Genomic DNA, 15,760 nt, shown 5'->3' on the forward strand with positions numbered 1-15,760 from the left:
CACTGTGCTGCTGCTGGGGCTGCAACTTAGGAGAGGTCACAGATTCTGATGGGGTCTGGCCCTGAAAACCAGCACCTGGAGCCTTTCTCCCTGCAACCAAGTCAATTTGGGACACCCTGATCCTGGCAAAATAGTAGTTTTATGAAAAAGCTTGTGAAAAATGATACCTAATCTTGCACAGTTCATTTACAATTAAAAAAAATATGGAAAATTTCTGAAAATTACTGAATCCATCTCCCTCTGACCAGTTAGGCTTCTGGTAGGGTGATGCATTTTACTTTATATAAACTTCAAAATACCGCAACCAGTTTTACTGCTAGAAGCTCAGCAGGTACAAAATGTTACCAAAGTTGGTTAAAGGAGAGGAAAAGAACCAATGCATCCGGTCCTCTCCCAGCAAACCCAGCCTTCCGTCTGTCCCGGCACAGTACGGCGTGTAGGTCTGACAAGGTAAATGTTAATCCTGCTTTACCATGGTAATACCATGTCAGACGAATTATTGAGGTATCAATGCTGTGCCTTCTGTTCATTCCTGTAATTTATGGCTCAAATGACCATGCAAGAATATGGTTTCAAGTTGTTGGAAATGCAGTAAATTGCCTCTGTGTGTGAGACTTGCTACTGTGCATTACTGGCTCAGGGGCAGATTTAATCACATGCAAGTTGTATGTATGAAATAGAGAGGAGATCTGGGCTGAGAGACGTCAGAGGTATTTTCATACACTTGGCCTGACTGTCACAAAGTCCATAAGCTTTTACATGGTTGAGTTATTCACAACAGCCCTGAATTCAGTGCCTGTGGCTCAAAACTCTGGTGGAGAATTGCACCTGGCTCAGTTGAACCCTTGCTCTCAGTGTAGTGCTGCTGGTATCTGCCTGTTCCCCAGCATATTTAGTAGGAGGGAGGAGAGCAGAGATAGGTGATGTACAGCACACATCCCCAGCACACTTATCTCCGATGCCAAGATTTAACGAAAGCTGCAGTACTGCAATCCTGAGCAAACACATGAGTGGTTGGATATATGGCAGACTTGGACATGATGGTATTGGGCACTGACAGCTTTAACACATTTTCTTTGGTTTTGCATCTCATGATCCCTGTTTTAATAACTGTGGAAATGATGAGGGAGCCTTTAAAAGGTTTGTGACTGCATTTCCCACACACTTTCTTCATTCTTAACGGAAACCGCCCTGTGAACATCAAAACTCAACTTCAGGCAAAATTTCCTTTTCTGGGTAGGGTTTAACTTGTACCACATAAATGGGAATAAATTAGATTATATTATAATACAATATAACTATAGTAATTTTTAAGCAACTCTTGTAATACGGAGGAGGCTTTGAAATTTAATGTACCACTAGCATAGAAGAACAAGAACTAATCTGTGGTGTTAGCTAGCCAGAAAAGCACTTGCAGAGAAGCAGATGATGGGCAGCATCCCTTCACACTCAGCCCCAGAAACAGTTGGGGGATGAAGGGGAGCCAGCCTTTGAGCTGTGGCACTACCCAGCGTACCCACCAGTTGAAATTGCTGAGGCAGAGACACTTTCTGATCTTCCTGGGAAAATAATCAGTGTTTGTGTGAATAAAACTGGTTCATCTGGGGCATAATCGTATTATTGCACATTTCAGATCAGAGTCATGCAAAATTATGACTTTGAGTTTGACTGCAGCATATACTGCAGATTTGATCTGGCAGGAGCAGGTATTTGTGTCCTGCTCAATGCAGTTGCCTGAGGTTTGCCCTGGCAGTTCTTTGACAGAAATATGGAAAGGCTGTGCATAGTTCTGTATGTTGGATAATGTGGGAAATGGCAACCCTGCTGCTGAGTGCAATCAAGAATGTGTATATCCCTGATTCAACTGGCACGAATGTAATGTCACATGCTTAAAACTGGAGATTTTTAATAACTGCAGCTGGATGGATCCTTCTGTTACCTAGTCATCTTCAGTACAGATGTATCTGAAATAATGTGCGTATGAACTTTTTTGCTTAGTGTATAGTGCTCTTCTCTGTTTGGGATTATCAGAATAGGACAATTTATTGCTCCTCTGGGAAGAAGGGAACATATCTGGAGTCTTTCCTAGAGTAAGTATTTCTAGCTTCTTCATTGGTATTCTTTTACAAAAATAAAAACCTTTTATCTGAAAATATGAACCTGTTTACTTTGAGAAGACCATGTACACCTTTAATAATAGTAATGAGATGGAGCAGGGGAGCCTCCAGCTAGAACAGTTTTTAAACAGCAGTTACCACTCAGCTGGTTTGGCAGCAGCAGTAGCTTCAGTTAGATGTAATGTTTGACCTTGTGTTGTGCTTGTGGGCTGTTGCAATGTGAAGTAAAAGATACCTACCCAAAGCCTCTGATGAGGTTTGTTGGCCTTGGGTGCTATCCACAGTGTGTGTTTCCTGCTGTGCTGCAAAATGTACAGTGACAGTACATAAATAGAAAAGCTGTTCTTGGGGACAAATAATCTTTTTGTTGGTGTAGTTCTCCTAGCGGTTTGTAGCTGTAGCAATGTTTGCTGCAATAGTTTCTGATGTTATTTTGTGGTGTGGACAAATGGAGGTTGTAAGCTTGATAGGCTTCCAGGTTGTTGTTGTCAGTCTTCTTGAACCTGTGGTGGACTTGAGACCTTCAGTGTTGATTTCCTTGAGTTTTTGGAGCTCTTCTAGGCTTCATAAAGTGCACTATTTGTCATTTTCACCTCCTTGGTTAGGAGAATAAATAAGGTCAAACAATTAGTGTCAGAACACACATCTGTTATGCTCCAGAAGAGCCTGTCACCTCCAGAAGGGTCTTGTGACAACTGTGACTCCATGGGAAGCCTTCAGTGGAGCAGGCTCCTAGCAGGACCTATGGACCTGTGGAGAGAGGAGCAGGTTTCCTGATAGGTGTGGTGACCCTATGGGGGACCCACGCTGAAGCAGGCTGTTCCTATATAACTGAACCCTGTGGAAAGGGACCCCTGCTGGAGCAGTTCTTAAAGAACTGTAGCCTCTGGGAAGGACTCACATTGGATAGTTCTTGGAGAATTGTCTCCTGTGGGAGGGACCTCATGCTGGTCCTCCCTGGGGAGGAAGCAGCAGCAGTAATATGTGATAAACTGACCATAACCCCCATACCCCATCTGCCTGTATTGCTGAGCAGGGAGGAGGTAGAGAACCGGAAATAAAGTTAAGCCCGGGAAGGAGGGAGAGGTGGGTGGAACTTCTTTTTTAGGATTTGCTTTACTTCTCATTATCCTGCTCTGATTTTGATTGGTAATAAATTCAGTTACTTCCCCTGAGTCAAGTCTGTTTTGCCTGTGATTGTAACTGGTGAGTGATCTCTCCCTGTCCTTATCTCAACTCATGAGCCTTTCATTATATTTTCTCTCACCTGTCCAACTCTCTCCAGAGGAAGAGAGTGATAGAGCAGCTTTGGTGGGCACCTGGCATTTAGCCCAGGTCAAACCACCATGGTTTTTGGGGCATGCCATGATGCCTGATATGAGAAAGTCACAGGAGTGGCCAGCCGGTACTTAAAACCTTAGCCCAAATATGAGAGGAAGAAGTAACTGCATCCTTACACAACCCTTGGGTTGTATTCATGTTTGTTTGCGGTGATTAATGACTGATCTGAAGTTGCAGTGTCTAAGTTGACAATTTAGCATGTTAACCTCATGCTATAAGTTGATGCAAGTCTTTGGGCTGTCTTATTCTGCCACAGCCCACATATCCCTGTTAATTTGTAGCTCAAACCAATAAGCAACCCATCAGAGTGCTCGCATCTGTGAGTGTTATGTGCTGGATCTGGCTGCACCTAGTACCAGGTTTGGAAGGGTGGTGGGGGAATTTGTTTTACTGTGGTTGCTGACAGTCATTTTTCACCCCCCTCCTGAAGTACAGCAGCAGTTTGCCAGATGCGCAGTTATCAGCATGCTCTCGCATGTGAAAAAGGTAAAAACAGGGTTACTAACCCTCTGTTCCTGAGATGTAGCAATTGATTTGGATCTCAAAACCCACCACCACCACCCTTGGTCCTTGAATTGAGAGGGAAGCGACAGGTTCACACCATACTGCCCTTTTTGACCCCTGATACATAGGCAAGGATGTATGTCTGGCGCTGATGGAAATGGCTAGTTGTCAAATGGTCAGCTTGCCTTCTCAGTGTGCCTGGGCAATACAGGGGAGTCCACACTGATTAAATCCTTGTAGAACTGTGGTTGCCGTAGCTCAGTTAACCCATCAACTTGGAGTTCTCCAGACCTCAGTCTCAGAAGCATCTGAACAAAAAAGAGGACATGTACACTGGAGTTGCAGCTTGTAACTCGACTTAACCGTTTGCCAGGCAAAAGCCTCTCTAAAACCTTGACCACCATATAAGCATTGCATGTTTTCCATTTTAAGGCATATTCAAAAGATCAAGATAAGCAGACAGATGATATAATCACAGAAAGTCTTTCTCCAGCAAGAGATGTTAAAAGCGCTTTTTGTTGTGATAATGCCTATGTATTGTGCAGAAATTTCCGTTCCTTAGACAGAAATATACCAAATATTTAATTTTGTTCTTGCATTCCTCATCTTTCAACAGATTTTAGTATCTGTCTTTAGAAATGTAAAGCTAACAGTTTGACTGGTCTGATGAATTTGGTTGCCTCATCTTGAACATTTAATTTTTCCTTCTGCTCTGGCGTCTGTTATTCTTTAGCACAATCACACTGAATATCAATTAGGAGGCAGGAAGATGATTGTGGAAAACTTGGTGAGGGAGATGAGATGCTGACTGGGATTTTGGCTATTGTGAATGGGGATGCATGTATGCTCTGAATTCTTTCTGAACTTTGGAAACTCTTTGTATTAAACTATATGTGCTGTGCAGCAGCATGAGATTTTGAGATCCCTGTAATTTGCGTTCCTCTCTTCAAAGTCGCAGTAAGTGGTCGCTTCCACGAACAGGAAGGCAAGTGGTCAGTGCCAAAGTTATTTAGCAGATGGTGCTTGAGTAGCAAGCAACATCATTTGAAGTGTAAGGCATATAAGAGATGTCTACCGGCCTGGCAAATGAGACCCCTGGTGTTACTCACATGCTTCCATCTCCTATCCTGCAAGATGCTGCCATCTGTCAAGACACTGAGCCAGGCCTCACTTAAATAAATAAATCTATTTCCCCCTTTTTTCCAGAGCGCTTGCCGTTGCCTGGGTTAATACGCTACATGTGGGCTTACGTATATAATACATGTGAGGGAGGTGGAAATATAGATACAAATATGAAAAATGCACCTTTGGGTTCTGTTACTTGGGTCAGACAATGCTAATGCATGGTAAACATCTTCAGAAAAGTATTCAATATTTAAGTGGCTTTGTACACCAAGCATAAACAGTAATGGCTCTCTTTCTTTTTGGCAGAGTGTGACAAGCTGCGGCGGGATGGCTACCGGAGCTCACAGTATTACTCTCAGGGCCCCACCTTCTCCTCGTCCTCCAGTGCAATCTGTGGAAGTTACCAGGATGATTATGAAGAAATTGAACAAAAGGTAACGGGGGGGGGGGCAAAGTGCTGGAAAAAATACTTGCCTGGTACAGTTTAATTGCCTGCCATAATACTTTTCAAATAAGGCAGGATTTTTAGAAGATCGTGAAGATGTTTATTCCTTTGAATTACAGTGATATTAGGTCACCTGACTTCCAGGGTCTCTTAAAAATCCCAATTATTCCCATGCATTGATACAAAGTTCCCAGTCGCAGGTTCAGGATGTGAAAGCAGGAAGGAGTTTGGTGATGTTCTGGAGGGAAGACCTTAGCAAGGGTAGTTGTTAAGTGTTTACATTCAAGTAGCAGGAAGAATTATTCACCAACCATCAGCATAACCAAATGGTAACTTGGATAGGTGCACACTTTGAATTGCTAATACGGGCAATTATACACTTAGATAGAGCCTTTGTCCTAGTGCATCACAACTTTTACTAAAGGCATCCAGAAAATGAGGATTGCCCACTAAGTTGGGTCAGCTTTCTTTCAGTTTACTTCATGATTTTCCGTTTATATTCCCACATCTCAACTCCTAGAGTGCTTAGCTTAGAATCTAGAAAGAAATTAAACAAATAAAGAGAAGGGACAGTTAAGCACAAGTCCTAAGGAAGTTGTGAAGACATATTGCTATATACATCAATTTATACACATTTCAATTACAGAACTAGTTGAGTAAGTTGAGTTAGTGTTCTAAAGAAGAATAGAAATTCTATTCCCCTGTCCTTACTTTACCCTCTTGTACCTGTGGGCTCTGAAGGAGAAGCTGACTTTGGTCTTGTGGTGTAGGACATTATTGCTCGGTGGAGAGCAAGATGCACTGGAACCTGGCTGTCCAAAGCTGAAATGCTGGAGCTCCTGGGATTTTCAAGATAGATATTCTAGAATAGTTTGCCAGAAACTACTGTTGCTTAGAGAATGGGAGGATATCCGTGGTTGTAACACAGTTTAATTTTTTTGAGTTGTTACTAAACCATATGTGCCTCTGTAGTATGGACCAAATAACTGTCTCTCAGCAAAACGTACAGACCCTGAAAACGCACTTTAAAGGGTACAGTTTTTTCAGTTCTATCCTCTATGGCTTTTAATCACATAATAAAAGGTGTTGTGGAATATGTACAGTCTCTCATTCAGGTGATGATTGCATTTATCTGTGTATTGGCAGGAAATGTTAGAGCATCTTGTTTAGCTGTTCCTGGTATGTACTGGCAGTGAGCCGAGAATGTAAAGCACATTCATACTGTGGAATGCATTATAATGATAATTTGCAAAACTTTGCTGAAATCAGTAGAATTTCCACTGGGGAAAGTATTAACACATTGTTTGTTGCTATTAATGTACTGCACGTATATGCATGTATATATGTCATTGACTGGTTTTGGCCAGTGCTGTGCAGCAGACAACCATCTGCACATGTAAAACTAATGCAACATTTAAAAAATATAAATACACTTTTCTTTGACAATTTGAATGAAAGCATATAAGCATGCATGAGGACTCTTGGAGACTAAAAGCTGTCATCCTTTTCATGGTTAAGCGTTTTTTTGAGTGTTAATGTGTTACTAACAATTTCTGTGCATTCTGGAAAAAAATAATCCAACTAGTATGCTTCAAGGGTAGGATAGCGCTTCCATTTCAATTTGAAATAGGTTCCTTTAAATATTTTTAGTTGAAATGATGATTCAGAGCTGTGGAGAAAGATAGCTGCCAAACTGACTGTCTTGACTGTTACTGATTATCTCAGAACCTTAACCCTGCCACTCTTACTTGCAGCTCAGAAAGATATTAATTCCTTGTAAACTGTAGCATGATTCTCCATTCATGTTGTATAACTCAGTGTTTTGTGGAGTCCTTTGACCAGTATCTTTGTTTAATTGGCTTTTTTTTTCTTGTTTTTGTAACAGCAAAAGGTCTACTCTTTTTTTAAACGAACGTTTACCACAACAGATTTCTGAACTTGAATTATTATCCTCCTGGTAAAGTGCCAGTAATTCTAATAAGTCTTACGCCTTGCTCGAGTCATATTTCAGCTGTCAGGAGAGTTCTTCAGTAACAGTGTGGAACTGGGGTCACCAAAAATCCTGTGATTCAAAATGTGAACTCCTCACCACTAGATGAAAGCTTTGTAGCTTTATTGTCTATTCAAAGCCAAAAAGCCAACATTTAAATTCTGTTCATGCAGCACTTAATAGTTGAAATTTGAGAACAGCAGAATAATGATGGGTTGATGAATAGCTATTTACTGTTAGGAAACTTACTTCTTAGTTGATATAATTGCCAACTTGTAGAAAAAACAATGTGTTACTGCATGGTGGCTTCAGAAAGGAAACCATCTTTCCCTACTTTTTTTAATCTGCTTCTAAAAAAACCCCCATAGCCAGATATTCTGCTTGTCTGTCTACACCAGAGACAATATGAAGCCATGGCTAGGTGATATGAGAGGAGACCTCAATCCATAAGCATTCTCAGGTTTTGTGGAGGTGGATGTCTGTCAGCAGAGGGTAATAGTCATGCCACAAAGCACATTGGTTCAGTGTGAGTCTTAGAAAATGTCTAAGGTAAGCAGAACATTTGCTTTTCTAAGGGAAAACCAATAGGGAGAAGCAGGTCCAACTCAAAAATGAGCAAACAGAATTAGAGAACACAGAAAGTTGGAGTATCTGAATGGTAATTGATATAATATTAAGTTCTTGAAACTACCCTTTTACTTTTAATGTTGATTCTTACAAGTTAGATTAATGGAGCACAGGCCAAGTTTCACTGTAATACTGATTCTAATTGAGTTTGTTGGTGATTAAATTGGTTTACCTGGATTTTACATCTGAGTGCTGTGACCAGTCTCCTCCTTTCTCATCTCTTACATACCGCTGTTGGTTACACAGCTTGGGAGCTATTCCTGTCCTTCAGTACTGCTCTGTTTTAACAGTGTAAAAGACATATTGAAATGTCGCTTTCAAACTCTAGTTCTCCTTATGTTCTGAAATGTATACATTGTGTATGTTAACAGTATTTATCTTTTGTGTGTTTTTTTTCTTATTCTTTTATCTTTCCCTTTTTACCACTCATTCTCTTTATTTCTTTTTGTCTCACTCAACAGTCTAGTCTGTTAGACTGCATCTCTCAGTCTTGCATTAGCGCCTGCTGTAACTTGGTTCCCTGGAACAACAAGGTACCTTGCCCATGAGTGGGACCATCCAGCTGCCATATCTGCAGCTTGATGTTTCTCGTAGTGTTTAGTATATATGCAGTCTTACTCTGCTCTTAGCCTTCAGTCATTACCTGCTTCTTTTTTCTGCTTAAAAAAAAGGCAATTAAAAAGCTGCTCAACAGAAGAGTGCCATGCCAGGTTTGTTTCCTTTGTTTTTGTCTCTACTCCCTTTTGTCTGCAGAACAGTATCCTGTATTTACTTGCTTTGCTGAATTTTTTATTCCCTTTTTGTCTACTAACATTTGCCTCCTTTGAAACCCCTCCCCCAGTGGACACTGTGTTTTATTTAATTGACTGTGTCATTGGTTTTTAATTAGCCAAGGAAAACCTCTACTAGTTTGGAGAAATGTATTTTTCTTAATTGACGAATGTTAGCTAAAGAGTACCTGCTCCCAGGAATGCAGTATATTGTCTTTATTCTATCTATGAAAATGTTTGTGTGCCAAAAACTCACGGTATTTTTTCCTAGGTCCTGTCATTTGGCTTACGAACTTTGCCTTGATACAGTCTGTTAACGCTTTGGGTGAAAAAAATATTTATTTTGCTTATTCATGGGGGAACAAAGTATGTTTTTGCCACTCAGCTCAGCTAATCTGTTATAAAACTCTGCAATATCTGCAAGAGACTGTTTAGTATATTAAGTGAAAACAACTAATGCAGTGCTAACTGCATTAGACTTGAGGAGGTCTAATCCAAAACTTTGCTTGGTGTTAAGAGGAGCTGAAGCAGTTGTGTGCTTCAGTTTTGGAGGTGGGAATGCCCAGGAGCCCTGAGGCTTGGGTCTAGCAGAGCTGAAGATACCTCTGGGTGGTGGTGATGGTGTCCTCAGCTGTCCTCCCTGTCCCTCTGCTGCAGTTGCATGGCGTTGCTCTTGTAAGCAACACATGTATTTTATACCATTTGCAAGGGTTTTCTTTTAAATGCCACTCAGTTTACTGAGTTGGGACAGCAGCTCATAATGCATGAAATGCCAAAGCTTAAGGAAGTGAGTACAGAAAATCTTTGAACAAAGAAAAGGGGGTAATTCTTCACTCATCACGTGCTCACACTGTGCAGCTGCTGCAGGAATTGTGGATGCTGAAAGTTTACATGGATTTAGAAAGCAAGTGGGTACATTCTTGGAGGGGGAGGACTCCATCCTCTGATTTAAATTTCACCTGTATATCATTGATTAGTCGTTATTTTAAGGCAGATACTAGATAGGCTTTTAGAGCTCCAAACAGTACAGCTGTTCTTACAGTTTTTATCCTGTTGCAACAGAGTAGAGGAAGAAGAAAGGAGCATTTCTGCGGTTACGGTGATAACTTGCTTGATAGTCAGTGATTTCTGCTGACAAAAGAATTCCTTCCTTACTGAGACAGTGATGGTTATGAAATGAAGGATTTAGTAGGATAGCGAAGTTGGCTAGTACAACTGAAGATCTGTGTGTAGAAGTAATAAAATGGAATATTCTATGAAAACTGGGGGAACCAGACTGGTAACCTTGGGCTAGAGGACACAAAATAGAGCAAGACATGACTAATTCATGTTAAGTGTAAATTCATGTAAATATATAACCATAACATATATAACACTGTGTTCCGTAACACAGTATGAAATCCCATGTTTTGAATTAGGCACGTGAAGTGCCATTCTCAATTGACCAGGTTTGGGTCTTGGGTTTCTTTTCCCTGTTATTGTTTGTCCTGATCCCTTTGCATTGAGAAAATGGTGCATGAAGCTGTGGAGCAGAACAGTGGAGCAGAAATAGGATGTTGGCAAACATAATAGACAGCTGAAATGGTATGACTGCTCTCTCCAACACTGATTTTTTTTCTCTATTTTGTTTTTATGAGAAATTATGATTTTATAAGCAGTTGTAGTAGACAGGAGGGTAAATGACATGACTAAAAGTTTGAAATCCCTTTGCTGAAAAGTAGAATTTGTATAGATTGAATTTTCCTCTTGGAGGTCCCATCTTTTTTCAAAGAGTATAGTATAAGCCCTTGGAATATAAAAAATATTTAGAATAAACAGATTATTTAGGCAGAGATACGTAGCATAAACTCATTTGTCATCTGGGACCTCTCAAATAGCATGAATGTGCTGAGATAGTGAAATCCTTTTGTTGTATTTTGGCAGCTGAGTTGGCTGGGGGACAGTATATCAACAAGGCGTTGGAGAGGCTCTGGCTTATTGAGCCATATGGCTTGTCTATAGGATATTTATAGACCATTTTTCTCCTGGATTCTAATTTTAACTCCCATTTGAAAGTTCATGCTTTTTCCCCTCTAATGCATATTCGTGGACAATCCTTAACATCCACTGGTCAGATTATGTGACCAATACATCTGTTCTAGAACAAGCAGCAGTCACAAGCATTGAGGCCATGTTGATGAGAACACAGCTGCGCTGGGCAGGGCACGTCTCCAGGATGAAGGACCACCGCCTCCCTAAGATCTTGCTTTATGGTGAACTTGCCACCGGCTGCCGCATGAGAGGAACCCCAAAGAGAAGATACAAGGACTCCCTGAAACAACGTCTCAGCCTTGGCCATATTGATCATCATAAGTGTTCTACTCTGGCCTCAAATCAGGAGGCCTGGAGACACACCATCTATAACGCTGCTGATGCCTTTGAGAACGCACGCAGGATCACCCTCAAGGAGAAAAGACAACACAGAAAGAATCATACCTTGCAGAATATACCACCTAAGGAGTCTTTCTGCTGTGCCTTTTGCAATCGGACATGTCTATCTCGTATTGGCCTCATTAGCCACCGGCGTGCCTGTAGCAAACGTGGGTAGAGCCTTCCTAAATCTTCGTTCGCGAAGCCCAGTCATGGTGATGATGATGATGGCATATTCGTGGAAACACTGCAGGGTCCAAGAATGCTGCTTACACACTCCACCTTTCCTTTTTTACCATGTCCATGAAAATGAATTCCAACAAATTTTCCTGCAGAGATGAGTGTAACAACCTGTAGCACAGAAATTTGGCCATTTAAGTCAAACAGCAAAGTTACCGTGACTCAGAGATGCTTTAAAAATGGGACAGGTACTTTCTGTTCTATTATGAACATAGAATTTATGATCAGCTTTGCTAAGCAGATACATATTCTCAAGGTACTGCCTAATTCTGCTTCTTGTGTAACAGACCTTACTTGAGGAGACATCCCTGTCACACAGCAGCAGTTCATCTTCCAGCAAGCTTCTGGGCTGTAAATCTGGAAATGTTTACCAAAAATATGTGAAACCCTGGGATTTTCCCTGTAGATTTTCATCCTAATTATAGAGGTAAATAATTTCTGTCTGAAGAAAGCTGAAAGATGAGCCACTGCTTTCCTCTGTGTGTAATAAAGCTGTGTACGCCTTTGTCATGCCTATACTGCTATCACTTGAGAGTATTTTGGAAGAAGGGACGTAAGCAGAGACAGTCATGTGTCTTCAGGATCCATGGAAAACCTACCTATAATTCAAACATGAACACTTATTCCTACACCCAAAACCACCTCCAACCCTTTTATTGAATTATTTTGTAAAAGCGCACATCTCTGTCCTATGGCAGAAGGTCATTCTCGCTGACACACTGCTTTGAACTCAACTACACAATTGGCAGAAGGTCATTCTCACACACTGGTTTGAACTCAGCTACACAATTGGGTTTTCAGTTCCTTCTCATTGGTTATTTGCTCACTGGTTGGTTTCATTTCTGTCCGTCTTATACCATCTATCTCCAGTTTTCTCAACTTTTAATTCTGCAAAATTTGTGATTGATGTCACACGTTTCTTTGGATAGTTAGTATTCCCTTGTAGTAGGTGCTTCACTTCTTCAGTTTTTCTATCTTTTCATATACTGTAACAAAAAAAAGGTCTTCTGTTTGTCTTGGGTAATTTCCTTGAAAAGGAAGGGTGGCTTTGTAACCGGTGTCTCTGCCACTTGACATACTGGAGTAACCCCTTGTGACTGCTGTATGTTAGCTGAGACCTGGCACTGCATTACAATCTGAAGGTGACAGATACTGATGCTGACGGTATCAACCAAGCAGAGTATTTGAAGGTCACTGGAGCTCATTCTGACCCCAGACAAACTGCAAAACCAGGCTGGAGGTGTCTCCCTTGGTACTCCAATTCAGGTGGAGAAAAGCTCATTGCAGAACAAGGAAAGCAGTATTTCTTTACCTTAACCCCTGATTACTCTGCTGTGACACTGGGCTGGCACCCCTTTGCCACATTCCTTACAAACCCTTTTGCATGCTTTTTTTCTCTCTCTCTCTCTCTGTTTTTAAACCTATCCGTGGGAAAGCATGACCTGGAGGCAGCTTTCTCTTTTGCAACGGTGTTTCTATCCCAAATTGCTTAAGTTAATAAAGGTCTTTATGAGTTTGAGTGATTTGAGGTGGGAAAGCCCTTGTGTTTGTGTGTCAGTACATCCATGTGCGCCTACACCATGTACTTGTATAAACAGTCTACGTATGCACACTCATAAGAAGATAAACATTCACATTCTATTGTAAAGAAATGGGTTTTAGAGCCTTTTAGAAACAGTGGAGGCCTGAAAAAATACTGATGTCCTCTAAGAGGGTTGCATTGATAAAATTGCTGGGTCTTCCCCAGGGCTGAGCCCTTACCTACACAGCAGCATCTATCCCATCCACAGCCTCTCTGATAAAGAAATTCAAGGCTGCCAGAAATGGATTATTTCCTTGAAGAAAAGCTCCCATATTTTGAAGTGTGGTTCCAAAAGACAGGATGACATTAGTAATAATTTCATTGCCTACAATGTTTTTTTTAGTATTGCCTGAAGAGCTTTTACTTCTCCATTCTTTTACTTTTTGCCTGCAAGTTGCTATTATTTTTATTTTCCATTAAGTGAAATGTTGGACCCTATCCTAAAGGATGTAGAGTCAAAGCATAATAGAATAAATAAATGGTTATTTATTTATAAACACTGGGAATTCCTCATAGTAACAGGAAGAAAATTAAAATCAGAAATGATAAACAGCGTTTGTGGCACAGTGTTTGGGCATGTCTTTTGTATAGCACTCAGCTTCAAGAGAAAACAGATCGCTTAGACTGAACACCCACAACAATTAAAACAAAAAATCCATCTGCTATAAATAGCTGTAATGTTTCTTTCCTTGCCTGTGTACAGCAAGAGGGAGAGGGAGAAGCAGTGGTCTGGTACTGACAACCCTATTTCAAGTAGTATTTGACTCTCCAAAAAGAGAGAGGAATAAAGAAAAAAAGGGTGGAAGGACTGTAATTGTGGTCTGGTGGTAGGGAGGGAGGTCCCAAAGCAAACACCTCTGAAGCAGAGGAGTCAGCAGAGATCTCTGCTAGTGCTGCAGCTGCTGTGCAACTCCTCTTCCATGGTTTTCTTCTCTTTTGTTTTGCCTGGAGGCAGAAGGAGACTGAGGTTGGTTTTCCTCCAGGTCTTCCTTCCTCTCCTGCTTCTGAAATTCCCTGGAGTGCCTAGCTGGCAGGAGTGGGGAGGAGAGAAGACTGCTTCTCTCGGATTTGCTTGGCATTTAGGACCACCTGCGAGAAGCCCCAGCAATGTCTTCTGTGTGCCCTGAATCTGCCTGCCCTCAGTGTTTGTCATGGACTAGTACTGTCCTGTCAGTAAAAAGCTGTGCTATGGCTTTCTCTGCCATTACTGGCATGCAGGCAAGGACCTTGTAATGAAAACAGGTTTTCTCCCCAAAAGGAAATGGCTTTTTTGGCTTTTAACTTTGGCGGAGGGATTTGCACAAGCTGTTACAACCACTCTTTGTGGTGCAGAAAGTTTTTTGTTTCGTTGGTTGGGTTTCTTTTGAAGTAAAACACATCACAAAATAGAAATCTGCCACTTTGAGAAGGACTGACTTTTAAAATGACCACTCTGTGGCTACTGATAATGTTAACTGCTTCACCTCTGAAAAACAGGTAACCCCTTGAACTGTGGCGAGTTTCTCCAAGACCGAAGTTATTCTTGCTACCTCGCTGATCAAAGGCTGATGGTTTTGTGGACTGTGTTGATTGGCTCTTTTACTGAGCTCTGTTAAAGTCTGTCTTTTTGTGAGAGGCTTCTTATGTATCCTTCAGCCTAGTGCAGCTGGAACAAAGCAGTGCTCAAATCTCGTCTTCCTAATAGGGCACGGGGAGGTGAAAGAGGAAAGGAAGGCAAACCTGGGTGCAGGGAGAGAGGGGTTCATCACTCCAAGAATTAGTCAATGTGTAAGGTAATACACTGTGCTTTGCTATGCTCGAGATCATTCTTTTCTCTCTCATTGGTATGTATTCCTTAAACTGGTCAGATGTCTGGAATAAATACAATCTAGGTATTTTGTTGTGTGTTACTTTTTTACATGTTTTTAAAATTGCTCTTTATGTAGGTTGAAGTGTGATATTTGAAAGGGTGTGTTTTGCTCCACAAGTAGTTGTGCCGACTGCAGCAGCAACACCTTAGCAATACCATAGTTCTACTTTTCTTTAGCAGTGATAAACTTATGTTGTTGCATGTATTTCTGTTTGTAGTGTCCTGTCTCTCCCCCTGAAGAGGAAAAACTTATTACCATCAAAAGGCCTAAAAGTCCAGCTTCAAATGAGTTATCAGATATCAACACCCAAACCAACTGGACTAAGTCACTCCCACTGCCAACTCCAGAAGAGAAAATGCGACAACAAGCACAGGCCGTTCAAACAGATGTGGTTCCTATTAATGTGACCGGTAGGCTTTTAATTTCAGTAATTGCATTACACTGATGAAGGAGGGAAGGAATAAAAGGGGATCCATACAGTTGGCTAGTATTTTGACACTGGTATATTTGATGCGTGAATTTTAAATTACTTACTGCACCTTTCTGTGAAAACAGTGTTCTGCGTTAAATAGTGTCTCTGAACTTAATTAGAAAATGTCAAAATCCCTTAAAATTATCATTAATGGAGATAGTCTACACTATGTGGGCTTGAAATGGCGTTAGAATTCATGAAATACAAGAAGAGGGCTGATAAATAGCACTATTTTGCTGTGGAATGCACTGAGGATATGTAATGGAAAATCATGTTTTATCCGATGCT

At 41.1% G+C, this 15,760-nt stretch overlaps 1 protein-coding gene across 9 annotated transcripts in view; it reads left to right on the forward strand.

The window, feature by feature from the left end:
• NHSL1 (NHS like 1) overlaps positions 1-15,760 on the forward strand; it is a 182,424-nt gene that overhangs the window by 137,911 nt on the left and 28,753 nt on the right. For all 9 annotated transcript variants that reach the window (XM_027721046.2, XM_027721055.2, XM_027721061.2 and 6 more), the window contains exons 3-4: positions 5,394-5,521; positions 15,218-15,410. In XM_027721046.2, coding sequence (XP_027576847.1) covers positions 5,394-5,521; positions 15,218-15,410 — 321 coding nt within the window. The remainder of the gene's footprint in view (positions 1-5,393; positions 5,522-15,217; positions 15,411-15,760) is intronic.

This window comes from Pipra filicauda, unplaced genomic scaffold, assembly GCF_003945595.2.
Source record: "Pipra filicauda isolate LSUMZ 115617 unplaced genomic scaffold, ASM394559v2 scaffold376_size704792_pilon, whole genome shotgun sequence".
Taxonomy (NCBI): Eukaryota; Metazoa; Chordata; class Aves; order Passeriformes; family Pipridae; genus Pipra; species Pipra filicauda.